The sequence below is a fragment of the Onychomys torridus genome, chromosome 18 (assembly GCF_903995425.1).
Source record: "Onychomys torridus chromosome 18, mOncTor1.1, whole genome shotgun sequence".
In the NCBI taxonomy this organism is placed as follows: Eukaryota; Metazoa; Chordata; class Mammalia; order Rodentia; family Cricetidae; genus Onychomys; species Onychomys torridus.
Window position 1 is genome coordinate 63,476,726 of NC_050460.1, and position 27,891 is coordinate 63,504,616.

General features: G+C 46.9%; 1 protein-coding gene across 1 annotated transcript in view; it reads left to right on the forward strand.

Annotated features, from left to right (window-relative positions):
• The first annotated feature begins 6,192 nt into the window (after nucleotides 1–6,192).
• Nucleotides 6,193–27,891, forward strand: part of Srpk1 (SRSF protein kinase 1) — a 39,251-nt gene continuing 17,552 nt past the window's right edge. The window contains exons 1-8 of the mRNA XM_036167273.1: nucleotides 6,193–6,326; nucleotides 6,703–6,763; nucleotides 19,828–19,946; nucleotides 21,357–21,465; nucleotides 22,097–22,184; nucleotides 22,939–23,026; nucleotides 26,024–26,130; nucleotides 26,917–27,082. Of these exons, the coding sequence (XP_036023166.1) occupies nucleotides 6,314–6,326; nucleotides 6,703–6,763; nucleotides 19,828–19,946; nucleotides 21,357–21,465; nucleotides 22,097–22,184; nucleotides 22,939–23,026; nucleotides 26,024–26,130; nucleotides 26,917–27,082 (751 nt within the window). The 5' untranslated portion in view covers nucleotides 6,193–6,313. The remainder of the gene's footprint in view (nucleotides 6,327–6,702; nucleotides 6,764–19,827; nucleotides 19,947–21,356; nucleotides 21,466–22,096; nucleotides 22,185–22,938; nucleotides 23,027–26,023; nucleotides 26,131–26,916; nucleotides 27,083–27,891) is intronic.

The window sequence follows — 27,891 nt, forward strand, 5'->3', positions numbered from 1 at the left end:
GATAATGACCTTGAACTTCTGATCCTCCTGCCTTACTACCTCTAAGCACTGGGATTACAGGCATGCGCCACCACACCAGGTTTATGGGGATCGAACCCAGGGCTTTGTGTATACTGGGAAAGTACTGGGCTACATTCCCGCAAGAGTGTGTCTTTAGGGTAACTTCACCCCTGCCAGGGCTGTTTTGTTATCAGGGGCCCTTCCTTACTACTACATCTTTGTTATGGATTGAGGCCCAAGGAGCAGATGGCCACCTACCGGGGAAGGAAAGGGCTGAGAGATTCTCCTGCCCAGCCTTCGGGAGGAACCTGCATCCCAAGCTTCTAGCTTCCGGAATTTCTGTGGCTTGATCTAGACACTCCAGATGGCTCCTAACCCTGTCTGGGTCTGGAGTGAAAACTCAGTTGAAGCTGGGCCCTTGCTACCTCAGCATCTCCTGTTGGCTCCCTTTGACCTTATCCATGCCTCCATCCCTCCATTAATTTATCTTCTGTTATCCTTGTTCACAAAACCATCACAAAGGCAAGAAAAGGTTCCATCAGGGCTCTCTATCTGTGCAAACAGTAGGACTTCTCTATCAGCAGAAAGCATCCCGCTTTTTGTTTGTTTGTTTTGTTTTGTTTTGTTTTCAGACAGGGTCTCTCTGTGTAGCTTTGCACCTTTCCTATATTTCACTCTGTAGACCAGGCTGGCCTCGAACTCACAGAGATCCGCCTGGCTCTGCCTCCCCAGTGCTGGGATTAAAGGCGTGCGCCACCACCGCCCGGCTAACATCGCTTTTTTTTTTTTTTTTGCTGTTTATCTTATCCAGAAGGATGAAGGGACGCTAGAGGGGACTTGCCACTTTGGATTTAGTTTAGGTAGTATAATATTTTGTCACCCTCAAGATAAAAGAATGCCTGAGTTCCAGGACAGCCAGGACTACACAGAGAAACCCTGTCTCAAACAAAACAAAACAAAACAAAAGATAAAAGAATATAGGTTGGGCATGGTGGCTCTCACCTTTCACCCCAGCACTCAGTAGGCAGAGTCAGGCAGATCTCTGTGATTTCAAGGCCAATCAAGGCTACTTAGTAAGACCCTGTGTCAAGAAAAAACAAAAACAAAAACCAGAGAGTGGAGCTGGGTGTGGTGGCATTCCTTATAATCTCAAGAAGCGGAGGCAGAGGACAGCCTGGAGTTTAAGGACAGCCTGGATGTCGTGGCAGGACCCACCTTGAAGGACGGTAACAATGCGAAGGACAGGAATGTTGGGCTGAGGACACGTGTGCTCAGATTTAGACACTGCTTCAGAGGCGTTGGGGGAGATTGCAGGAACAGCCTTTACAAGTACGTTACTTCAAGAGGAATGGGATGTTTTTCAGAAATTAAATTTTGACACCGCCCATGAGCAGCCAAAAATATGATGGTTTTGCTGTCTGAATAATTCCACCTTAAAAAAGACTTGCAGAAAACCAGCTGGGGGAGGGGGCATGTGTATCCAAGAGGCGATGCATGCTAAAATACCAGCCTCTACTCTTTAAGACAGGGTCTCAAGTAGCACAGGCTAGTCTCGAACTGGCTATGAACATCTGATCTCCTTGCCCCTACCTCCCCAGGGCTGGGCTTAAAGGCATGTGCCACCTCAGTTTTATGCAACCCTGAGGATTGAACCCAGGACATCCTGCTTGCTAGGCAAACACTTTATCTACCAAGACACATCCCCAGCCCCAGGAGCTACTACTATAGAATAATTTCTGGAAGGGTGAAGTCCAGGCAACCTTTCTGAACTGGTGTTGGGGAGCACAGGGAGATATGATGGTTTAAAGTTAGGAATATAAATTAAGAAGCAGAAGGCAGCAGTGGTGGTGCACACCTTTAACCCCAGCACTCAGGGGGCAGAGGTAGGTGGGGATCTTTTGAGTTTGAGGCCAGCCTGGTCTACAGAGAGAGTTCCAGGACACCCAAGGCTACACAGAGAAACCCTGCCTGGAAAGACAGAGGAAAGGAGGGAGGAGGGAGGAAAGGGGAGGGGAGAAACAGAGCTAGCTTTAGGATGGGAGGTGAAGGTACAAATTTACATGAACATTCACAGAGATCTGAGAAATACTGTGGAGAACTGAATTACGCTGAGGGACTAGGGAAAACACATGATTTAAAAAAAAAAAAAGGGACAGATGACAAATTTGGGGCAATCAGTCCAGTGAATTCTACGTGGGCACCAGAAGAGCTTCTCAACAGAGTTGTTGGACAGATAGAAGTGACCGACAGCAGATGACTGAGTCACTGTAAGCTGTAAGGGTTTGCTGATGGATCTGCAGTAAACACTTGGAGTTGTGTGTGTGTGTGTGTGTGTGTGTGTGTGTGTGTGTGTGTGTTCCTGAGGAGGCCAGAAGGTATCAGAGCTCCTGGAACTGGTGTTGTGAGCTGCTGCTCTACAGGGTAAATAGGAACCAAACTCTGGTCCTCTGCAAGAGCAGCCAGTGCTCTTAACCTCTGAGCCATCTATCTCTCCAGCCCCAAGTCATCATCCTAAACCACTCTAGGCGTTTGCTGGGTCTGGAAACATGACTGTGGTGGTGTGTGAATGAAGAAATGACTGACAGACACAGAAAGGAAGCCAGGATCTGGTGGGCTGTGCTCACTACAATGCAACCGGAACCTGAGAGTGTTTATTTTGTAGGGCACAAGGACTGGTCAGGGTGTCTCATGGGAGGTCTCTGTAGGAGAGCAGTTTTAGCTACAAACAGCAGAGAAGAGGAAGCTGTGCCTCAAGGTGATACTATCTTGTGGCTTTTTGTTGTTACAGACTCGGGTAAATCCTTAGTAAACACTTGTACTTGCCACAGAGGAAGGCTGAGTCACCCCAAGTCATAACTGCAGTAAACACTTGTGTGTGTGTGTGTGTGTGTGTGTGTGTGTGTGTGTGTGTGTTGAGCCTTTGCCACCCTTATAAGCCTCATCTGGGGAAGCCTTTGCCATTTCCATGGGTCTGAGGCATCAAGGTCCTTGACATGGCTGTACCACATCAGCTACACGGGTTCCCTGGCCAGCGCAGTCCTTAGACTCTGGAACTCACGGACTTTCTGGCCCTGCTCTCCTTTGAGTCTCAAGTTTAAAATAAAAAGCCATTTTCTTTGGCCAGCAGGTGCTGGCCTCTTTCACAATAAACCAGAAATGCCATCATTCAGGTTCTGCGCAACAGACATTAGCGATCTGTATTTCCATTTGGCAAACCCACCTTTCTAGCCCTGCCTATTCCATACCTGCAGTCATTCTCAACCCAGACTCCACCCACAAGTTTCCAGCCTGGGCCTTTTGCTCAATTGATTTTTCTCATTCAGGAATGCTTGACATCTTGTTCTCCGCCTATGAAAACCCTACACATTTCCCAACACCCACATCAAGAGTTGCCTCCTCCCGGCTGGACTAATTTCCCCATTTTGCTCAGTGGGTTGAGCCTGGGCCCCCAGGCTTGCTCTATGCTCCCAGCCTCCTTTCCCAACCAACTCACTACTCTGTTTTTCCCTCCTTCCCTGCTCCGCCTTCTCCTCCTCCCCTTCCTTCTTTTTGCACGTAGATGTGTGTGTGTGTGTGTGTGTGTATGTATGCGAGTGTGTGTGTATGTGTGTGTATGCGTGTGTGTGTGCGTGCGTGTGTGTGTGTATGCGTGTGTGAGTGTGTGTGTATGTGTGTGTATATGTGTGTGTGTGTGTGTGTGTGTGTGTATGGTGTATGCATGTACATGCCTTCCCATGTGTGTAAGCACAATTATGTGTGTGCCTGTGCATTCAGAGGCCTGAGGTTTTACATGGGGTGTCTGTTCTTCACTTTATTATCGGGCACAGGGTCTCTCATTGAAGCCAGAACTTGCCAGCTTACCTAGCTAGCCAGCTTGCTCTGAGATCCTTTGTCTCCAGCAGGCCACCATACCTACCCAGCAGCTATGTGGGTTTCTGGGGATCCAGATGCTAGGCAAGAGCTTTACTACCCACTGAGCCGTTTCCCTAGCCTGAGCCCCACTTCTTTGCAAGCAGGGTCTTTGAGCCTCTGCCCTGTCCCGCTGGAGGACAGACTGTGCCACCTGAAAAGGCTTCAGTCCGCAACGGAGTTCACAGATGGCAATAATCCTGGAGGTCATGCTACCTCAGGGCTTCTGGTTGTTTTAAGGATTTGGAGATTTTTGGTTTTGTTTTTTGAGACAGGATCTCACTGTGTAGCCCTAGCTGTTGTGGATCTCACTCTGTTGACCAGGCTGGCCTTGAACTCACAGAGATCCACCTGCCCCTGCCTCCCAAGTGCTGGGCTTGAAGGTGTGTGCCATTACAGCCTGCTAGGTGTTTTTTTGTTTTTGTTTTTTTAAGATTTATTTTTATGTTTATGAATTTGTGGGTTTGCGTACCCGAGTATAGCCGCCCGCAGAAGCCACACGTCAGATCCCTTGGTGCTGGAGTTACAGGTAGTTGTAAGCCACTGGGTATGGGTGCTGAGAGCCCAACTGCAGCCGTCTGTTCGTTTTGAAACATGGTCTCATGTTGTAGCTCAGATTGGGTTGGAACTCACTATACAGCTCAGGGTGGCATGGGACTTGCAGCAATCCCCTTGCCTCAGCTTCCTAATTACTGGCACAGAACACTAACATCTGCTTTACCTGGTGGCTCTCTAGCCATATTCTGGGCAAGTATACTCTCTGATGTTCGCACAAGGACAAAATCACCTTGTGCCACGTTTCTCAGAGCATATGCCTAGCTTTAAAATATGCATGACTTCACTTTACAACAGAGGTTGGCAAGCTAAGGCCTGAGCATGACTGAAAAACCATGCTAAGAAGGAGGAGAAGAAGAAAATGATCAAAAGGAGATTGTTTTGTAACACAGGGAAGGAATATAAAATTCCACTTTCAGTGCCTATAAGTAAATCTTTACAGAAACATCCACAGTCTGTGTATGTTTTAGAAGAAATATGGGGGTCCAGCGAGCTTCATGATCCACTCTCCCACCCATCTCAGAAATACCTGCTGATCCTACTTTACAGTAAGTGTTGTGATGACTCAATCCCTGGGTTGAGACACCCAAGAATCTGAGCATACATCCTCCAGAATCGTTGTGTAATGGACATAATAACCACCTTAGCCTGCAGCTGACATCAACATCAAATGAGAACATACACTGAGAAATGTATGAAAACACCCTATAAATCCCATGATGTACTGAAAAGATAAAGTGGTAGAATGAGAAAATGGTATTTTCATTCATCTCTTCCTTTAAAGCTTTCATTTGAACGTCAAACTTTCAGGGAAAATTCACTTTTGAAGTTTTTGCTTTTATTCTAAAAATTACCACTTTTATTTATTTAGCGGGGGAGGGGAGAGAGAAGGTGCCATGGCGCCTGAGGATGACTGACCTGTGAGAATTGTCCTCTTCTTCTACCCTGGGAATTCCGGGTTGGAACTCAGGTCGTCGAGCTTGGAGGTAGGCACCTTTACCTGCAGGGACATCTTGCTGGCCCAGTTTTTTTGTTTGTTTGTTTTTCGAGACAGGGTTTCTCTGTGTAGCTTTGGCGCCTTTCCTGGAACTCACTTGGTAGCCCAGGCTGGCCTCAAACTCACAGAGATCCGCCTGCCTCTGCCTCCCGAGTGCTGGGATTACAGGCGTGCGCCACCACCGCCTGGCTACACTGGCCCAGTTTTTCTTGATTTAGTTTGAGACAGGGACTCATTATATAGTCTTGGCTGGCCTAGAACTTGCTATTTAGACCCGACGGGGCCTCGAACTCATAGAGATCCACCTGCTTCTGGAGAGCTGGGATTAAAGGCATGGGCTGCGGACTCAGGTTTTATTTTTAAATCACGATAGGGGCACATGTTTCCTCCCTCCCGACTTTGTTCTGTGTGAGTCCGCGCACAAGTCTATTTTCCCATTTTTCTTTAGCGTCTTCATTGGCAAACAGCTCAGGAAGGAACTGGGACACGTTCGCTTAATCCGTTTTGCATGCCAGGAAACTGAGGGAATTCTCGGCTGACTGCGGGACTCTGACCTTCCTCAGGAGGCCAGAACTTTCACTGAAACCAGACCCACAGGAACCCGCGCGCGCGATCGGCTCAGGATTCCTTCCTGGGTCCTCCGCAGCTCCTGTCTCGGGCCCTCCCTGGAGCAGGTGGTAGGCTCCGTGCCCAGTGCGCACGCGCGCGGGCCGCCATGCGGGGGCGTGGCCGGGCGGGCCCGGAGGCGGGGCCTGCGCGCGCCGGGAGGAAGAGCTGGGATTTGGGGCCGCGGCGGGAGCCCGAGTCGCCGTCACTCAAGTGCGCAGGCGCCTGGCGGTTACCGGTCTCGCCATGGAGCGGAAAGGTGAGCGGCGGAGCGGCCTCCGCCACGAGGAACGGCGGCGGCTCCCGAGTGGGCGCCGGGCGCCCCTCCTAGCCGCTGTCGCGGCCCCCTGAGGCGGCTTCGCCCTCGCCGCGGGCCCCTCGGCCGCGGCGTCCGCGGGCGCCCCCCGTCCCCGCCCCTTCGTTCCGCAGCCCCCAGCCCAGGCCCGGGCCGGGGCGGCGAGGCCTCATGGTCGGCCCGAGCCCCTGCGGGCGCGCCGAGCCCGGCAGCGGCGGTGCAGCCCGGGCAGGCGGCCCCGCGCCCGGTCCGCAGCCGCAGGCCCTGTGGCCCCGCGTTCTCGCGCCATTCCCCACCTCCGTCTTACATCGGCCCTTCATCCATTCCCTCTCTCCCGCAGTGCTCGCGCTCCAGGCCCGAAAGAAAAGGACCAAGGCCAAGAAGGACAAAGCCCAGAGGAAGTGAGTCTTGTACCCCCACATCCCCTCCCTTGGCGGGGACCTCCTCCCGGGTTGCGCGCCTCGGACGCGCACGGGGTTCGGGCGGCTCCCCCAACCCCACCCCGCCACATGGCTTCTGGGCTGCTGGGTGAGTGGCTCTCCGGGAACCATGCGGAAGGGTGCTGGGGCGCCAGGCCCGGGTCTTAAGCGGCTCCCCGGGCCTGCTGGGAAGGACCGGAGCCTGCCCGGCCCCGCTCCCCAACTCCACCGAGGAGGCCTAAGCGTGGGCCGGCGGCCGGAGCTGGTAATCATTACCTGCCTGTTTGTGAACTCTGCTCTCCCTTCCTTGCTCCGCAGCGTCTTAACTTGCCTCCGATGTCTGTCTGCACGCTGGGTCACCACCAGGACGTTGTTGAATGAGTTTCCCCTCTTGACTCTGGGTCCTGCCAACCTTACACGCTCGCTTGGGTAGAGCAGGGCGGCCAGGAAGGAGCCTTTCTCTCGCCCGGTTAAGGCGCGCCTCTGCCCTCCCAGCGTGCGGGCCGGCCAGTTATCAGGCCCTCAGCCGAATGGAGTTAGCGCAGTTAGTTACAGTTGCCGTGTGATTCTGGCTTGGTGGACCGACTTGGTGGACAGACTTTCCAGTCTGATGTGGGGGGGTGGGGGGGTGAGGGTGGTGCAGAGAGGGCACAGCCTGATAGAAACCCGCCGGATAGAGGGCTTCAGCATAATCGTGGCCCTTTTGTTGTTTTTTTGTTTTGTTTTGTTTTGAGACAGAGTCTCCCTGTGTTGCGTTGGCTGGAACTTTCCATGTAGACCAGGCTGGCCTCGAACTCACAGAGACTTGCTTGTCTCTTCCTGGAGAGTGCTGGGATTAAAATGCTTGCAACACCAAGCCAAGCAAATGAACTTGGAGTTACTGTAAGAACGCTCTGCTCTCGTACTAACATGTAGTTGCAGGCGCTCCTGGAGGTCGTGTTACAAAGTTCTCTGCCCATCGCTTGCTTTCAGGCGCGTTATTTTCTGTGGGTTTCCACTCACCTGGTATTTGTGCTGTGCACCATCCAGTTGGGTCTGCACTGATTAACACAAATCAGAGGTCTTCCTAGGTCACCTTGCTGAATGACAGTTCCAGATTGGGTGGGTTGGGTGTGTTGTTTTTGGAGGCTCCCTAACCTTTGGAAAGGACTTGAAATGACTTCTTTGAGTAGGACCACAGGTAAGTGACTATCATCTCTTGCTCCATTTTCTATTGTGTGTCTTAGAAAATTTTTTTGTTTTGTAAGCACTTGACTATGGTGTGGGCAGATGTGCTCAGGTTCTTGTGTTGATTTCTATTTAGGTACTGTTCGGAAATAGGTGTTTTGTTTTTTTTCAAGACAGGGTTTCTCTTGTAACAGTCCTAGCTGTCCTGGAACTGGTTTGTAGACCAGGCTGGCCTGAAGGCCTATAGAGATCTGCCTGCCTCTGCCTCCGAAGTGCTGGATTAAAGGCGTGCTCCAGCCAGAACTAGTTTTTAATCTTACATTAATTGGTTAATAGAAACAGCAAGGGGCTAACCCAGCTCTTGTATGCAGTTGTGATTTCAGCCTGTTGGGGAAGCTGTGTGAATGTGTTTTATAACATGTTTTCTGATGGAAGGAGGAAATTATTTTATTAATCATTTAAAAGAGTTCTTCCCCCCCCCCCCTTCTCATTTTGTTGTTTTGGTTTTTCTGGGTGGCTCTGACTGTCTTGGGACTTACTCTGTAGACCAAGCTGGCTGAACTCAGAGATCTGCCTCCCTAGTACTGGGATTGATTAGAGGCATTCGACATCACCCTTGGTTTCAGAGGGTTTTGAATTGAGTCTCACTAGGTAGCCTAAGCTGGTCTTGAATTTCAGTGAGCCTCCTGCCTCAGTCTCCAGAATGATAGGATTACTGATCCTGTGCCATCATGCTTAGGTAGCTAATCACCTGTTTGGTTTGTTTTTAGATGTTTTATCTCCCAGGCCACCTGTCCTGTGTAAGACATGGAAATTTGATATTAGGGTGGATCAAACCTGTCATTTGGCGCCTGAATGTGTGTGGATGGTCAAATATTTAGCAGATATTCAATACTGCAGATTGTCTAGATTGAACATGCAGTGTGTGTGTATATAAACATTTGCTTATTTGTGTGTGTACACGAGCTGCTCAAGTGCAGTGGTGTGAATGTGTGGGTCAGAGGCCAACTTTTAGAAGTTGGTTCTCTCCTCACCATGTAGATTGCAGGGGTTGAACTTGGGTCTTGAGGCCTGGTGCACCATTGAGCCATCTCACCCACCCTGCATATACTTGTTTTCAAAAGCAGGCTTTTTAAGCTTTGTGTTAAACTGCTCTTAGGCTCACTACTGCAGGTAGCTTAGTCATTGTCTGTGTTCTTAATTATTTCTGTGCTTGCCTATTGTGCTATTACAGAATAAAGAGCTAGCAGTTATTTTACTGATCATAACTCTCCATTCCTCTTACTTGTCCAGCCTCTTTTCGAATAGTTGAAATGTAAGCCCCTCCTGGCCCAGGTAACTGGACCTTGTTTCTGACTGCATTCCTGACACCTCTCTAAGCTGCCAGGAAGCTAAGGCCTGCCACAGTTTGGTCTTCTGAGTAAGGCAGATCTGATTTGCATTCTGATTGCAGGCTGACCTTGGACACAGTTAGCTTTACATACCTTTATGAGCAGTAGCTCAACCATAGTGAAAGATGGTCAGGACTGAACAGTACAAAAAGTAGGTGTTGATGTGTACAGTCTTAGCACCTTCTCAATATAGTGTAGGCATGATGTGGTACTGAAGGAATGGATTGTCCGGATGCTGTGGAGTTCTGTAAAACTAGAACCCAGGCCCTTGGGGCAGTGTGCCATGGTCATGGAGCTGGCTGCCAGGGTACTATTCCTGCCAGAGCACAGTCCCTGTGGGTACTTTGGGTCTTTGTGCTGAAAGGTTATGGGAAGGTAAACTTACTTGAACAATTCCTGCTCCACCCTACTTTATTAGACTGTCTTCTTCCTCCATCCCTTTCCTTCCCCCTTCCCTTCCTCCTCCTCTTCCTCCCTCCCTCTCCCTCCTTCACTCCCCGTCCCTCTCTGCTGCCTCTCCTTCCTTCCTTTCTCCCTTACCCCAACAAGACAGGAGGTCTCTATATATCCCTGGCTGTCCTGGTACTCAGAGATGAGCCTGCTTCTGTGCTGGGACTAAAGTCGTGCGCCACATACCTGGCTAGACATTTTCTATTTACTTGACATTTGATAGGTGGTGATGAGTTTTGCTTTATAGGTGGTTTGGTAGTTAACTCTTTAGAGATCTGCAAAGCTAGGTCTGGGACCTGGGTCTGGCATGCTCTGTAGCCACACGTCTAGATGGCAGTTCCTTGGTGTGTTGGGGAAGAGCTTGTGAGTGAACCTGTGTATTATATCTGAATACCATGATGCTCCTTCTTCCTGTGAGCACTGGATTCCGGTGTGTGCAGGAGGGCTTGCACGCCTTTCTCGGTTTGCTGTAAGCTTTTAGTCTCCAGTTGTTGGTTGTTTACAAATGGTTTGGAGCCCAGGAGCAGGAGTGGGTTTCACACCTGTTTCGTTCTGTAGCTTGGGAGGTTAGTTGTGACAGCCGTTTCCACTGTGCTGGAAGTTAGGTAACCGTATAGCTGTTGTGCAGGTCTGGTTGCGTGATTAGATAACCGTATAGGTGTTGTGTGGGTCTGGTTGTGTGGTTGAGCTGGGGAAATGGTTATGCTTGTTCTAGTACTCTTAAGCTGGGAAGGAGATACTGTTTTTATCTGTTTATTTTCTTTCCATAAATTAAATTCTTACACTGAAAATTTATAAGGGAAAATGTAAAAGTTCCTAACACTGTCATGTAGAAAGCAGAGCCAGTGTACCTGACCTTGGAACTTAGTTCTTTATCAGTTCATACAGTGTGCATGCTCCTTTCTGGTAGTTTTTAAGATTGGCCTCACTGGGTGTTTCAATACCATAGTTTAGTGCCTGTTAACAAACATAAACTTTATTTATTTGTGGTTTTTTGAGACAGCTTCTCTGTGTAGTGTGGTGGTATTGTGTTCCCCACAATATTGTGCACCTTAATAAATTTATCTGGGGTCAGAGAACAGACAGCCACTAGATACAGAGCCCAAAAGTGGTGACTAGAAAATGGGTCAGAGCAAGCCATAGCAGAAGTTGGGCGGTAGTGGTACACGCCTTTAATCCCAGCACTTGGGAGGCAGAGCCAGGTGGATCTCTGTGAGTGCAGGCCACTTTAGAAACATCTAGGCCTGGTGACTCAAGCCTTTAATCCCAGAAATCCAGCCTTTAATCCCAGGAAGTGATAGCAGAAAGCAGAAACTTATATAAGGCCTGAGGACCAGGAACTAAGTTAAGCATTTGGCTGGTTTATTATTCAGGCTTTGGAGCAGCACAGTTCAGCTGCGATTTATGTAGAGGAGGACTTGGAAGCTTCCAGCCTGAGGAAACAGGATCACCTGAGTAACTAGCAAGGTGAGATAGCTGTGGCTTGTTCTGTGTCTCTGATCTTCCAGCATTCACCCCAATAACTGGCCTCAGATATGATTTTATTAATAAGAACTTTTAAGATTCATACTACAGTGTAGCCCTGGCTGTCCTGCAACTCACTCTGTAGACCAGGCTGGCTTCGAACTCAGATCTGCCTGGCTCTGCCTCCCGAGTGCTGGGATTAAAGGTGTGCGCACCTGGCAACACATACACTTTATAAGACCCCCAATGGAATTGTTGGGCATGCTTCCCCAGTTAACATCATGAGTGGTTTTTGCATATATTATCCCTCTGTTGGCTCCTTTTAATTTCTGGCTGAACTTAAGGTCAGATAAATGACTGGGGTGGATGTGGATCCTTGCTCACATAGCTAGTTCCTGAGGACAGAGTCTTAGAAGTGATATTAAAGATTTTAGTTCATGGGGCTGGAGAGGTCCATGTGTTCTCTGGAAAGGTTTTATTTAGCCAGATTAGCTTATATCAACTCTGGCCATTTCAGAGTCTCTTGTTTCCTGTTCTTGTGATGCAGCAACAAGAGGGGGAAATGAGGGCCGAGTGAAAGCTTCAGCAGTTAACACTGGTTCTTCTTGTAGAGGACCTAGATTCAGTCCCCAGCACCCACACCAGGTCTCTAACTTCATGCCCTCTTCTGGCCTCCTGGGGCACCAGGCATGCATGTACAGCCAGGCAAAACATCCATACACATAAACTGAAAATAAAGTTGAAAACAGTAAGAGATTAAGTATGAAAGTTACCTAATGTACTAGGTGCTGTGGCAGCAAGGTGAGGAAGGGAGTGCACAGAGGTGCACATGGAAGTGGGTGGAAGCGCTTAGAGACGGGCCTGCACCACAGCAGGGGCAGTGCTCCTGGAGTCCGCTTGGCCTTTTCAGACTGGACATCTGCAGGGCAGCCCTCTTGTCCTGTCCCAAAGATTGAGCCCAAGGATTGTGCATACGAAGCAGGGAGTGTGCTACTGATCACACCCTTTTTAAAGAGTTTTTTTGTTTTTTTCACAGAGCCACAAGGCGTTCATATCATGCCCAGAAAGATTTTAGTTTATTATTACTATTATTATTAATGCATACGTGAGTGAGTGCCTTAAGAGACCAGGAGGTGTCTGTCCTCTGGAACTGGAGTTACAGGCAATCGGGAGCCACCACGAGGGTGCTGGGAACTGAACTCTGGTCTTCTACAAGAGCAACCAGACCTTGTGACTGCTGAGCCATCTCTCCCCGTTTTTTTTTTGCTCGTGTGTGTGTGTGTGTGTGTGTGTGTGTGTGTGTGTGTGTGTGTGTGTGTTTCAAAACGTGGGTTTTTCTGTGTATCCTTGGCAGTCCTGTGAGGCAGGAACTCAGATCTGCCTGCCTCTGCCTACCCAGTGCTGGGATTAAAGGTGTGCGCTACCACCACCTGGCCCTTTTCTCACTCGGAAGAGCTATTTATAAATTGTATATCCTTTGTCATGTGGAATATTTGTATTTCTCACCTTCTTCTTACAGGCTTTCTTTCAAGTGGCTAATTCTGAAAATTTCAGTGTTAACTTGTAATTTTAATTGTATGGCTTTATTAAATTTAAGTCTGTGCTTTTAAAATTGCCTCTCAAGAACTCTTCTTGTCAGAAATATTTTCTCCCTTAACAGGTTTATGTGTGTGGTAGTTTATTTTGAAGTGGCCTCATGTATTTCAGATGAGGCCTGAAAATTACATGTACTGTCATGCCTGGTTTTATGTGGTGTTGGGGATGGAACCCAGGACTTTATACATGCTAAGCAAGCATGCTGCTAACTGAGCCATATCCTCAGCCTAACAGAACTTCATAAAGAAGGACTTTACCCAACCAAAGTCATGGAGACCTTGGCTGTGACAGTGGACCACCTCTGCAGTACTCCTGCCTCTGCTTTGTAGCTGCTACATGTTAACAAACCTGGTTGCTAAAGAGTCTTTCTAAAGTACTACATTTATTCTTTAAGAGATGGTGCTCACCTGTGTAACCACAATAAAAACAAGTATTAATGCAGTATTAATTCATTTCAATTTTTTTTTCTTTTTTTCCAAGTCAGGGTTTCCCTGCGGAGCTTTGGAGCCTATCCTGGAACACGCTTTATAGCCCAGGCTGGCCTCAAACTCAAAGATTTGCCTGCCTCTGCCTTCCGAGTGCTGGGATTAAAGGTGTGCACCACCACCGCCAGCCTAATTCATGTATCTAAATCTTAGCGTTGGCAGTTGTCTAGGAGCCCTTTACAGAGGGGAGATGTTGGGGCTGGGGAGATGGATCAGCAAGTGAAGGGACTTGCTGCCATGTTTGCTGGCCTGAGGTTAGTCCCCAGAGTTTATGTGGTTGAAGGAAGGAACCAACTCCTGAAAGTTGCTCTTTGACCTCCACACCAATCACACTTGTGTGTTGGCACACACACGATAAAAAAAAGTTGTTCATTTTTATGTTCTGATATGTCAGAATGGCATTTTAGTACTTTAATTTACATTTCTCTGATTATAAGTGCCCATAATTTATCATATTCATTAGTTGTTGACATTTTGCCGTATCATTTCTCTCTATATGTATGTCTTTGAACTGTAAAATGTGAGTTTTGTCAGCACGTGCCTCTATGAAAGCATCTTTGGGATCAAAGTACACAAGCTTCCATAAGTTTCCTCAGTCTTTGGAATCTACCTCTGGCAGTGACTGACCACAGGTTCTGCAGCCACATGTAATGTATTTTATATTTGCCTTCTCTGGTAAACAGTGCCCCTGACAGAGGTTCTGTGTTGGGTATATGTTGGTAGCTTTTAGTGGCCCTGAGTGACCTTTTCGTGATCACTTGGTGGTTTTCTGTTTTGTGTCTTTATGAGTAAAGCTGACTGTGTGCTAACTTGTTGTTGTTGTTGTTGAACGATTTGAAAGTTGTAGAGGTCATGACATAGCACCCTAACTACTTGAGCATGAGTCTAGACTGGCCTTATCCTTTAAGGACCACAATTCCACATTCACTCTGCTAGAACGGACAAGATTGAGTCCGTAGGCGTGTGCATACTGAGCAGGCTCAGCTCATGAGCATGCCCCACGTCCTTACAGCACCTTCCTTTACATCCAGAATGTATGCATGGTTCAAGCCTTAACTTCAGTCCTCTGTTTCTTCAGCCTTCCACTCTGGCCAGCTATCCAAGCTCACCACATGCTTGGCCTGCACCACACGGTAATCCCCCAGATCTCTGAAGGGCCACCTTACTGATAGAGAAAACAAGGCGTTATTTCCTTTGTCTCTAGGCCCTATCAGCAGGCCTGCAAGACAGACCTATTGGGTGTACACCCCACTGCTTTGAAACAGTGTCTGTCTATAGTATGTGGTGTTTCCAATCCAGATTGCCTTCAGCTTCCACCATTGCACATTGGAAGGTTCTGTCCTTCCTCTTAGTGGCATCTTTTATTTATTCCTTTCTCTCTACTAACACACAAGACAGTTTGAGGATTAGACATCAGTACCAGGTCTGCCGAATTCAAGGCTCCTTGGTGTTCTGGAATCCTCAGGTTATGTTAAACTTGAAAGTGTACAGTTGGAGAACTGTATCCAAAATTATTAGTTCAATTAATATGTTCTTCATTTTATTTTAGTGTACAGTTGGAGAACTGTATCCAAAATTATTAGTTCAATTAATATGTTCTTCATTTTATTTTACCAACATATAGTTGGGCTTATTTTTCATCTGTATTTAGCTTTAGGGTTTTCATTTTCTTTAATTTTATTTAGCAGTTAAAACATGTACATGTCACCAGGCAGTGGTGGCACACACCTTTAATCCCAGCACTCAGGAGGCAGAGCCAGGCGGATCTCTGAGTATGAGGCCAGCCTGGTCTACAGAGCAAGATCCAGGACAGTCAGGGCTACACAGAGAAACCCTATCTTCAAAGAACAAACAAAAAACCATGTACATGTCTCAAGTCTGTTTAAAATTTTAGGAATTTTTATTTTTGGAATTTAAAATATCATTTCCCCTTCCCCTTTTCTTCCCCATCTCCTGCCATGTGCACTCCCCACTTACTATCCCAAATTACTGGCCTCTTTTGATTGTTGTTGCATACACACATACAATGTTATTTGTATGTATGTGATTTCAGGGCTGACAGTTAGGCATTAGATAACAATTGGAGGGCTCTTGTGTGGGGAAGAGCGCTCAGCGTTCCTTAGTTGGTTACCGTTCTTGTCAAGGGTTGAGACTGTGAAATGTCTCCTTCCATTGTCAGCATGTCCGGTGCCGACTGGCCTGTTCAGCTCTTGTTTAGGCAGCTGTGCTAATGAGATGGCATGGATGTAACTGGCATTTTAGGAAATGCAGTCTCACAGCAAACTCCCTGTTCCTCTGGCTCTTACACCTCCTCCTCTCCTCTGTCGTGGTCCCCAGTCCTTAGGTGCAGGAATTATGTTTAGATCTTTCAGCTGGGCATGGTCACCACGCAGTCATTAGTTCTCTGCAGTGTGCTTGGTTATGGTTTTCGGTAATGGTCTTCATCTGTTGCAAAGAGAAGTTTCTTTGACGGAAACTACATTTATTTGTGCCTATTAGGATAAGTAGACTGTGTAGTTGGAAATTATGCTGGATTAGTAGAGTGGTTGCTCAGATCTTCCTTACCAGGTCCTTTTCCCTGCCTGTCCCCTCCACTGCTGAAAGTCAACTGTTTCATTCACTCTAGTTATTGTTTTGAGATAATAAAAAAAGTAGAGTGGGTTTTTTGTTTTTATGTCCGTCCGTCCGTCGTCCCGTCCCCCCCCCCCCCCCCCCCCCCCGCGCACGCGCACACCCCCCTCCCCCAACACACAGGGTTTCTCTGTGTAGCTTTGGTGCCTGTCCTGGATCTTGCTCTGTAGACCAGGCTGGCCTCAAACTCAGAGATCCGCCTGTCTCTGCCTCCTGAGTGCTGGGATTAAAGGTGTGCGCCACACTGCCTGGCTGGAGTGGGTTTGTTTGTTTGTTTGTTTAAATATTTCATTATTGCTCTGTGTGTGTGTGTGTGTGTGTGTGTGTAAAGTTTGTGTGAATGTGGGGACTTGTGTGCCACAGCAGCATATCTATGGAGGTCCAAGAAATAAACTTCCTTAGCATTACTTATATAGGCAAGTGGATCATGACTGAGATCTGTCCCAACAAGGAGTGTCTTAAAAATTGTGTTGTTGGTTGTCGTTGAAAGTGTGTATGTACACAGATACTCCTTTATAGAAGCAATTGACTTGTGGTCCCTTTGGAGAAGTGACATTGAGGACCCAGTGATAGTTCTCAGCACCTACTTGGTGGCATACAGCCTTCTGTAACTCAGTTCCAAGCCCTCTTCTGACCTCTCTGAGTACCAGGCACACATGGTGCATATTATTAATACATGCAGGCAAAACAGCCATACACAAATAGTGATTTTTAAAATGCATATTTATTGTTGCATCTTACGTATATGTGCCGCAGTGTCTATATGTGTACCAGATGTGTGCAGTAACAGCACAGGTCAGAAGAGAGCATCAGACCCGAGAAAGGAGCTACAGGTCGTGTTGAGCCACCATGTGGGTGCAGGGAACGGGGCCAGGGCTCAGTGGAGGGAGTGCTTAACTGCTGCGCCATCTCTAGCCCCGTTTGCTGCTGCCCGTTCCAAAGTTTGTTAGGAGTTTCACTGATGTACTAATTTAAATAAAAATTATTTATGTACACAGTATTCTGTCTGCGTGTGTGCTTACAGCCCAGAAGAGGGCACGGGATCAAATTATGGATGGTTGTGAGCCACCAAGTGGTTGGGAATTGAACTCAGGACCTCTGGAAGAGCAGACAGTGCTCTTCACCAATGAGCCATCTCTCCAGCCCCCAGTAATCTTGTTTCCGCTCAGTTTCGAACCAGGGAACCTCTCACATGTTAGGCCAGCATGATAATCACTACACTACGCAAACCCCCTACCTAAATTTTTATTACATACTTTGAGTTCTTAAAGTTGTTAAAGTATGAGATATGAGATATTGTTGCTTCCAACATAAGTATCAAGTCCTTAATATGGTAGACAGGAGTTTAAAAGTACAATTTTGCAGCTCTCCTTCTTTGTTCTAGGAAGAACTCTGTTTAGTATCTAGCAAAATTGAAGATTTGTTATGCTCCTGTATCCCTGCCCCTTCCATCATGCTGGGGGGTGGGGGGGCTCTGCCACTGAGCTGTAACACTGTCCAACATATAGGTCTCCGTGCCCCTCAGAGCTGATGAGTTCTGTCTTGTCATTTTAATTTTGAGGATCTAATTGATTGTGAGAATCTAATTAAATATGTCTGTTTCCTGTTTCTCTTCCTGCTTTGGTTTTGTCTTTTTTAAAAAAAATTATTTTTTATTTTATGTGCATTGGTGTTGGGTCCCCTGGAGCTGGAGTTACAGTTGTGAGCTGCCATGTGTGTGCTGGGAATTGAACCTGGGTCCTTTGGAAGTGCAGCCAGTGCTCTTACAGAGCCAGCCATTTTTCAGCTCCGCACCTTGAATCCTTTAACTGACAGTGGAACTTTGCTCAGTTTTGTAAGTCCAAGCCCTCTTCAGGAAACATTTTTTTCTGAAAATAATTTTGATCATTATCTACATGGTGCTTGTAGGACTCTGGTTTTCGAGACAGGGTTTCTCTGTGTAGCTTTGGAGCCTGTCCTGGAACTCACTTGGTAGCCCAGGCTGGCCTCGAACTCACAGAGATCCGCCTGCCTCTGCCTCCCTAGTGCTGGGATTAAAGGCGTGCGCCACCACCACCGCCCTGCTGCTTGTAGGACTCCTAACATTCTACTCTTTTTAGGTCTGGGTTTCAGAACTGATATCTTACCAGTTTTTTAAAATTTCACAATTGTAGTTCTTGTTATCTGAATTGTAAGAGGGAATGTTTAGTGTCCACTTTACTCTGTGTGTGTGTGTGTTCCCCTTTGAAATCCCAGACAGGGTTTCTCTGTAGCCCAGGCTGACCTCGAACTCAGAGATCCTCCTACCTCTGGGACTAAAGGCGTGCACCACCACTGCCTAGAACTTTTATTTGGGAGTTTGAGAGCTCTTACAGTTTACTCCTTCCACTTATGCCAGCAAGGCTAGAGCTGCCTGTTGTCCAGCCTGACCTGAGGTCAATCCCCAAACCCCATGGTGAGGACAGGGAGTCTACCTACCGCTGCAGGTTGTCCCCAGAGACAGAGACACACACACACACACACACACACACACACACACACACACACACACTCTTCCATACAAAGTAAATGTAAATTTTAAAAGTGAGGAGTTATTCGTTACTTGAAAGACATTTTTATTAACAATGAACGTTTAATCAGTTTTATATCTGTCTATGTGCCCTGGAGGACAGAAACATACATAAGAATTGAGGGAATTTGGACTGACCATCAAAAACCTAAGTTACTAGTGATGCCCACCAAGGTGTTTGTGTCCTCAATACCATGTAACTAGTTTTGTATTCTTCTTTTTTTTTTTTTTTTCTGTTAGCATCTTTTGAAGGGGGAAAACAGTGCAATCATTGAAAAGCAAACTCATTTTTAAAGGGATAACTAACTTTTTTCCTACAGCTATTAAAAGTAATGCTCAGTCAGTGTAGTGACTTAAGACAGTTGTTACAGGGACTGAGAGGCTGAGACAGGAAGACGGCTTGAGCCCAGGACTTGAAGCCAGCCTAGGCAGCACCCTGAGGCTCCCAGCAAAAGGACAGTGTTCGCCTTGCCAACTGGTCGAAGCCTTCTATGGCAAGCGGCCCGAGGGGTCAGAGCCTGAATGCAGGAGAGTGTGGTCTCTTCTCTAGCTCATCAGATACGCCACACATCCTGAACGTTTGGGAAAGTTGTCTGCTGTGTGACACCCTGGGCACAGTTTACGTAGATTAAGTTACTTAGAGTAGCCGGGCTATTGTGGTGCATGCCTTTAATCCCAGCACTCGGGAGGCAGAGCCAGGCGGATCTCTGTGAGTTCCAGGCCAGCCTGGGCTACCAAGTGACTTCCAGGAAAGGCACAAAGCTACACAGAGAAACACACAAAAATTACTTAGAGTAAGGGGCATCACAACACAGACTCAGTAGTAAATTCTATGTTTCACCTTTTTTGCAAGGAGGGGAGGTTTTGCCCCTTTTCTAGTATGACTTTAGAAAACAATTCTCAATATAAAATATTCAGAAAATGAAACATCTTTTTGTTCAGCAGTATAATTCAGAAACAAGCTAAATAGAATGCTAGAATAAGTAGCCTTCTGCCAAAGGGAAGCCCCATGATGACCCGGGAGACTGCATAGACATGGGGAAGGGTATATTAGACTAGGAAAAGCAGGAGACAGATTTGTTTCTGGAGTGTATTATGGTAAGTATTTTTATAAAACTACAAAGTGAGGAAAATCTAGTGGTTTTCTCAGTGATCTGTTTGGATCCATTTGCCAGCTCTTCTTTAGTTACTGTGGGCATGCTACCTTCCATTTTCTGAGGCTGCCTCTGATGGTGCAGGGTGGGGGTAGGTAGTGACATCTCTTAAGGTCCTCACTGCTGTCCTGCAGAGTGAATATGTTATGTCATTTCTCAGGCCTGAAACTCAGCCCCGAGGCTCTGCACCCCACTCCGAGAGTGACATCCCAGAGCAGGAGGAGGAGATTCTGGGGTCTGATGATGATGAGCAGGAAGACCCCAATGACTACTGTAAAGGTGTGTGTAAGATGTTGGGTGTGCTCCTCGTCCTGGTGGGTGGGTTGTCACCACCAAGGAAGTTCTCATGTTGCCTGCTTGGTCTGTCTTTCCCAGATGTGAGAAATGGTTTATTTTATTTTATGTGAATTGGTGTTTTGCATGCATGTCTGTCTGTGTGAGGGTATCAGATCCCCTGGAATTGCTGGTATAAGCTGCCATGTGGGTGCTGGGAATTGAACCTGGGTCCTCTGGAAGAGTAGCCAGTGCTCTTAACTGCTGAGCAGTCTCTCTAGCCCCTGGTTATATTAAGTTTTTAAACTTGTTGGCAGGGCTAGGTCACACTAGGACCTGGAGTTACTAATCAGGTACATCCTGCACTTAGCCCATTTTAAAAAAACAAACTTTTCCAGGCCAAGTAGGAGTGGCACACTCTTCTAATCCTAGCACTCGTGAGACAGGCAGGCAGATCTCTGTGAGTTCAAGGCCAGCCTGTCCCAGGACAGCCACAGCTATGTAGAGAGATCCTGCGGGTCCCCTCCCCCCCAAATAAACACACAAATAAATACAAAAAAATTAGAAAAAGAAAAATCTTTTTTCCTCTTTCAAAGTTAACAGTCCATGTTTACCTTTGAAATTTTCAGAGGTGTGGCACACCAATACTAGAGCTGGCTCTAATTCAGTCTGGCCTGTGTGTGCTGGGATTGGAGGTGTACGCCTTTAATCTTTCAGCTGGCATATAGAGTTTTAGAAATACCATGTAATCCTTTTTCTCATGCTATGGCAGTGAGGATGAGTATAACTTGGCAATCAGGCCCAGCTGTCCTCTTGTTCTGGTGAAAATTCCCAGGTCCTTATTTACAATGGATGTTGTAAAGGGTCTGTTTTGCTGGCTGGAAGAATTGGACCTTTTCCCAACAAACAAAGATCAATGTTGATCATCTGTGCACGTGAAGCAGCCTTTCTGCCTTTCTGTTGGCTTTCTTCCTTCTTTTCTTTTCTTGGTTTGTTTGTTTAGGAGGGCTGGGGCTCATCGTGTGGTTGGCCTGGAACTCACCATGTTGACCTATATTTAGAAGAACAGTTCATACTGTGTTCTGTTTTTTTAGTTAAATTAATAGTATTGATTATTATTATTTCTTTTTTTTTTTTTTTTTCTTTTTTTTGGAGCTGAGGATTGAACCCCGGGCCTTGGCGCTTGCTAGGCAAGCGCAGTATAGTATTATGGGCTGTGAGCACAGGCCACGTGGTGCAGACTGTCACATGCTCAGTTTCCTCCCACTGAGCAGACACTGGTGGATTGGACTGAAGGGTCTCTCATACTGAACTGATCTTACAAGCTGTTAGTAACTGTGCGTGACTGCTGACAGGGTTCAGGGTAAGAGGGTTGTTTGTTCTGGTTCCTCTGATTACCCTCGTTTCTTCTTCCAGGAGGTTATCATCTTGTGAAAATCGGAGATCTGTTTAACGGGAGATACCACGTGATCCGAAAGCTGGGCTGGGGACACTTTTCAACGGTGTGGTTATCATGGGACATTCAGTAAGTTTACTTGACTCTGGGGAGGATTCTATAAGCCTCCGTGTTGTCTGGCTTCCGAGAGGTGATTTAGGTCTGTCTCTAGGTTGGTTCTTTTTTTTTAAAAAATAATTGTGTATGCTAATTATACACAATAGGTTTTATTAGGACACAAGTTCCAACAGAAGCATGGTCAGCAAGGTCAGCTTGCCAGTGCTGCCCCGCTGAAGAAGCCCTCTGCCTTCCTGTCACCCCAGAGGCAAGAGATTGACTAAATCAGTAAAGCAGGGGCACTGCCCGGTTCAAGGCTGTACACATGTTTAATGCTGTATGATAGAGATTCATAATTGTCTTCCCACTGGATAGAGGCACATTTCTAGGTAATTAGACCAACCAATGAAAAATGATTTTACTGTAGCGTTTCCTTAACTGTGTGGTGTAGAGCTTTAGCTGTCCCCATAATCAGAAGGTGGGCATTTACTCAGAGAAGATGTTGAGTGCCTGGGATTAGCTGGCAAGGCTTCTGCTGGCTCAGGTGGCCATTGTGTGCCACTCTTAGGTGCATGGCAGTCCTGGTTTTCTCAGTCACCACTAAATCTAAATCTTAGCTAGCGGGTCATGGTCGGATAATTTAGTCTGAATTGTCTGTTTTTAGGGGAAAGAAGTTTGTGGCAATGAAAGTGGTTAAAAGTGCCGAGCATTACACAGAAACAGCACTGGATGAGATCCGGCTGCTGAAATCGGTAAGTGTGAGGTCACCATGGGGCCTGGCGCTGTGCTGGTCTCAGCACCCATCTCATAGACAGGGCCACTGCAGACTCGGCCTCCTTGGAGCCCCAGAGGAACTTGAAGGTATTTGTTCCCTGAGTGTTGTAGGGATTGATAAATTCAGTGGTTAGGTTCCTCTTAGAAGTGTTGTGCACACACCATCGTCTTGGTAAGCAGGACTTTTTATTGAGTGTGTTTTATGTGACACAGAGCACTACCGTTACATAAGTTTGTAATGCCTTCTTTATGTTAAAAAAACATAGCCTGCCTGGTGTGGTGCACGCCTTTAGACCCAGCACTTGGGAGGCAGAGACATGCCAGTCTCAGTTCAAAGCCCTCCAAGGCCGCCATAGGTAGATGGTCTAAATAGGCGGCCTTTAGTACAGTTAGTTCCTGGTGTGCCGACCCCCAACCAGAAAACTGTTTCCCTTGCACTTCACCCATAGCTTCGCTACTGATATGCTCATGATGCAAATGTTTTGGAGACAGAGGTCTGACGGGGGCTGCGACCCAGATGTTGACAACCTCTGGCCCAGAACAAATACAGTATCTTTGATTGGGTTTATACCAGAAACACAAGTTTATCTTACCAGAGAAGCCTTTCTTGTCCTTTTTGTAGTGAACTGGGGTAACAGCAGTGTGTGGGTGAGGCTCTGCCAGCCTGCTTCTCCCTGTTGCCTGACCACTGGATTGCTTCACTTGTGCTAACATGGCCTCTTCCCAATACAGGTTCGCAATTCAGACCCGAATGATCCAAATGGAGAAATGGTTGTTCAGCTGCTAGATGACTTTAAGATATCGGGTGTTAATGGAACACGTATCCTTTAAGAACTGAGTTCTTCTTTTTCCTTTCTTTTCAATTTTTTTATTTTTTTAAACTATGCATGTGCGTGTGTTGCCTGCATGTATGTGTGTGCACCACATGTGTGCAATACCTCCAGAGATCAGAAGAGGGCGTCAGATAACCTGGAACTTGAGTTACAGACAGTTGGGAGATGTCATGTGGGTGCTTGGCTGGTGGCTCAGGCTTATTACTAATCATCTCTTACTTTTAAATTAACCCACTTCTATACATCCATGTATTGCCATGTGGCCGTGGCTTTACGGTCCTCTAGCATTTTACTTCTTGGGCTGCAGGCTCATCTCTCTCAACTCTGCCCTTCTCATCCGAGTGAGTCCTCGGTTTGATTGTCCCGCCTAGCATTACCCTGACTTGCCATAGGCCAAACAAACAGCTTTATTACCAACCCATAGAACAATACATATTCACAGTGTACAGAAGGATCGTCCCACAGCACATGCATACTTTTAGGGAAAACAACACACACATAAAGTAAGATAAATACTTAGAAAAGAATTTAAATGGGGTGATCACATCCTATCATAAGAAGGAACTCAACAAGTCTAAGTTAAAATTTGGAAGAAACTCTAAAATTTTCTTTATGGGTAGTTACCTTTGATGGGCAGTGATCCACAGTCAGCTGTGCTCACAGTGGAAGTAGTGTACTGAGATGAAAATCTGCAACTGCTTGCTCAGCACCCACTAGTGAAGGAGAGTAATTCTCTGTATCTGTGGGCCCTCCAAGCCTGTGGTGTCCCACCCCACCCCCCTTTTAATGCATATGAGTGTTTTACCTGCTTGTATGCCTACATCATGCGGTGCCCACAGAGACCAGAAGGTGTTGGATCCCATAGGACTAGAGCTACAGAGGTTATTAACTACCTTGGGGGAGCTAGGAATCAGTCCGGGTCCTGGAAAAACATCCAGTGCTCTTAACTATTGAGCTACCTTTCCAGCCTCCTCAGGCCTATTTCTTAAGGTTAAGCAGTCTCATAGCAGCATACACGCTGGCCTATACCTGTCTATCTAAAATTAATTAGCAGGAGGTATTACTGCTATTGTTCTGCCCAAAGAGTCCAGCTGGGCAACTTTAGATTTTCTTTAGGTTTTTTGAGACAGGGTTTCTCTGCGTAGCTTTGTGCCTTTCCATAATTCACATTGTAGACCAGGCTGGCCTCAAACTCACGGAGATCCGCCTTCCTCTGCCTTGGGAGTGCTGGAATTAAAGGCATGCGCCACCACTGCCGGTCTTAGATTTTCTTTATTGCATGTGCAGACATGTCAATGTCGTGAGAGGGGAACTGGGAAATGCTCTCCTGTCATCAGGCTAGGTGGCAAGTGTCTTGTAGCCCTGAGCAGGTGAGCCATTTGGAAGGCCCAAAGTGATTTTTTTTTCCAGGAGAGCGGGGGAGTACAGACAGGGTTTCTCTGTAACAGCTCTGGCTCTTCTAAAACTCACTTTGCAGACCAGGCTGGCCTCGAACTCACAGAGTGCCTCCTGAGTGCTGGGGTTAAGTGCTTGTACTACCATCACCCTGCTCCAAAGCAGTGTTTTTAATGCACAGTTCAAACTCCCTTGATACAATGAAAACTTCCCACCTTTTGGGGATTTCCCCCCTGCTATTACCAATGCTTACCACCAAAAAAACCAAAACAACAAAAAAAAATCCCTAACAATTGGTAAAAATACAGCTCCAAATCTTCTAAGTTTAACCTGATTAGAAAACGTAGTTTGGCCAAGCATGATTGGGCAAGTGGATCTACAGAGGCCAGCCTGGTCTATATAGAGTGAGTTCTAGGGCAACTCGGTCTCTCAAAAAAAAAAAAAAAAAGTTACTTTGTAAAACTATTTCTAACATTTAGAGACTCTGTTTCAGTTCTAATAAAATCAAAGGAAATATTCAAGCTTTATGTAGTCCTGACTGGCCTGAAATTGGTTCTTAGACTCCCAGAGTCCAGCCTCAGTCTGGTGCACCACTAGTGGCTGCTTTCCCGTTTTTGCTTGGTCACACCCCCTTTCACTCTGTCATTTTGCAAATGATTCCAGTAACCATAAGTGACAACAAATGACCATCTATTGGCCAGCACCCTGTCACCTACTGTGACTACAGAGAAGCTGGAGCATAGCCTCTCACCTCATGAATTACTTACATAATTCCATCAGAAAGCCTGACATTGCCCTCCTTGGGTTCTTAATGTGAGTGCATGTCATAGAGACTCTTGCAGTGCGTGGTGTGATAGAGGTTGCACAGACACAAAGGCTGCCCAAGAAACCCCCACTGTCACTCCGCCGGCACCATGAGTTATGGAAGCCCGACTTCTGAGTGAGTTACCGAATTCTCTTTTCTTTTTGTTTAAAGATTTATTTTTTTATTATGTATACAGCATGTATGACTGCAGGCCAGAAGAGGGCACCAGATCTCATTACAGATGGTTGTGAGCCACCATGTGGTTGCTGGGAATTGAACTCAGGACCTCTGGAAGAGCAGCCAGTGCTCTTAACCTCTGAGCCATCTCTCCAGCCCAGAGTCCTGTTTTTAAGGATGCTGGTGGGGGAGGGGTAGCCCGGTGCTGGGGCACTTCTCTCACAAAACATTAGGTGTGTTCCATACTACTACAGACATAGAAAAACATGTTTGTATTCCTCACTTTGTAGTTAAGATTTGTACGTTGTCTCTGTTGCTAAAGAATGTGCTCTTTACTTTGAGTTTGTGAGGGTGGGAGTGTTACCCAGGTCATTCCAGAAGAATCCTGAGTCTGACCCTGACCCTGTACCTGGTGTTTTGACTTCTTCAGACAGGTCCGTCTTTGCTCTTACCCCTGAGTCTGTTAACTAGTGTGTGCCTCTCAGTCCCAGGCCAGCCTTCCTCAGTTTCCTGTTGCCACATTGTTACTGACATCAGTTCTGGGTGTTTGCATTGTAGTGGGGTCTACGTCGTCGTGCCTGTTCTTTTTTCCTTAATGAACTCCTAGACATCTGCATGGTGTTTGAAGTTTTGGGGCATCATCTGCTCAAGTGGATCATCAAGTCTAACTACCAGGGTCTTCCGCTGCCTTGTGTCAAAAAAATTATTCAGCAAGTATGTATGTTGGCCATTGCTGTGCGGGATACCTTCCTTCCCCTCTCCTTTTTCTGTGGGATATCTCTGAGAATTGTCTTCACTGTTAGACCCTATTGCCCCAGAACTCACAGAGGCCTGCATCTGTCTCCTGGGTGCTGGGATTAAAGCATACATACCCCACCATACCTGGCTTACGGTATCTTTTTCTATACAAATGTCAGGTGTCTCCTGTTCCTAACAAAATTCTCACTTTGGAAACAAGGATTAAGGCTGGGGAAATGACTCACTTGGAAAGTGTCTGCCACATGAGTGCAAACATGCAAGTTTGGGTCCCTAATAACAGACATAAAAACTGGGCATTGTCTGTTTGTTTTTAAGGTGTATGGGTATTTTGCCTACAGTCTGTGTATCGCATGTATGCCTGGTGTAGGCAGAGGCAGAAAAGGGCATTGCATTCCAAGACTGGAGTTAGAGGTGGCTGTGGTCTGCCATGTGGGTGCTGGGAACGAAACCTGGATCCCCTGGAAGAGCTGCTGAGCCATTTCCCATCTCCCTCCCCCACTTCCCCCTCCAGGAAACCTTTTTTTTTTTTCTTTTTTCTTTTTTTTTTTTTCCGAGACAGGGTTTCTCTGTAGCTTTGGAGCCTGTCCTGGACTAGCTCTGTAGACCAGCTGGCCTCGAACTCAGAGATCCACCTGCCTCTGCCTCCTGAGCGCTGGAATTAAAGGCGTGCGCCACCCCCACATGGTGAAAACTTGGTTTTGTTGTTGTTGTTGTTGAGGGTTTTGTTTCATTTTCATTCAGGTGCTGCAGGGTCTGGATTATTTACACACCAAGTGCCGGATCATCCACACTGACATCAAGCCTGAAAACATCTTGTTGTCAGTGAATGACCAGTACATTCGGAGGCTGGCTGCAGAAGCAACAGAATGGCAGCGATCTGGAGCCCCACCTCCTTCTGGGTCTGCAGGTGCGTGGGGGCGTGGCTCGATCAGAACTGCCAGAGACCTCAGGATTTCCTCCATGGGGAGAAAGTGAGGGGTTGTTTTTAGATTAAAAACATGCTATATAGTAAAATAGCTGAGTTACACTATTAAAGTGTTTTATTTGATGGGCTTTACATTTTCGTTGAATTTCTTTACTTTGTAGGGCAGCTTTTATGCATATGATCATTAGGACAACTTAGAGGAGTCAGTTCTCTCCACCATATGGGTCCTGAGCATCAGGTTCAGGTTGCTAGGCTCAGCAGCAAGTGTCTTTACCTGCCAAACCATGTTTCTGACCCTAAGTTTTGATTTTTTAGCAGGAGTCTTGTTACACAGTAGCCCAGGCTGAATTTGAACTCCTGATCCATCCTCTTCAGGCTCCTGCATGCCTAGATTATAGCATTGTGTGTGACTCTGGTTCCTCCATGGCTGGCTGTTCCTATGTGCTTGCCTCCTGGTGCTCATGTGTACCCAGTCACCACAGTGCTGGGAAGAGCTGCGGGCTTGTCCCCATAGGAGACCTTGACTCAGTCACTTGGTTTCATTTCCCTTAAACAGGAATTGTGGGTTTTCAGTTTCCCAGTGGAGCAGTTGGGAGTGCCGGCAGTGCTGTGCTCAGTGGGTGACCACTCCACTGGTGTGTCCTTCCATTTGAACTATGTTTGAAGATGTTCCTTGACACTCACACTGAAACACCAGTTGTCAAGAAAGAGCAGAGGATGGAGGTGATGATCAGGGCTCAGTTCTTTAAGATGAAAACAAGATGAATTTTATACTGTGCCTTTGGACCGTG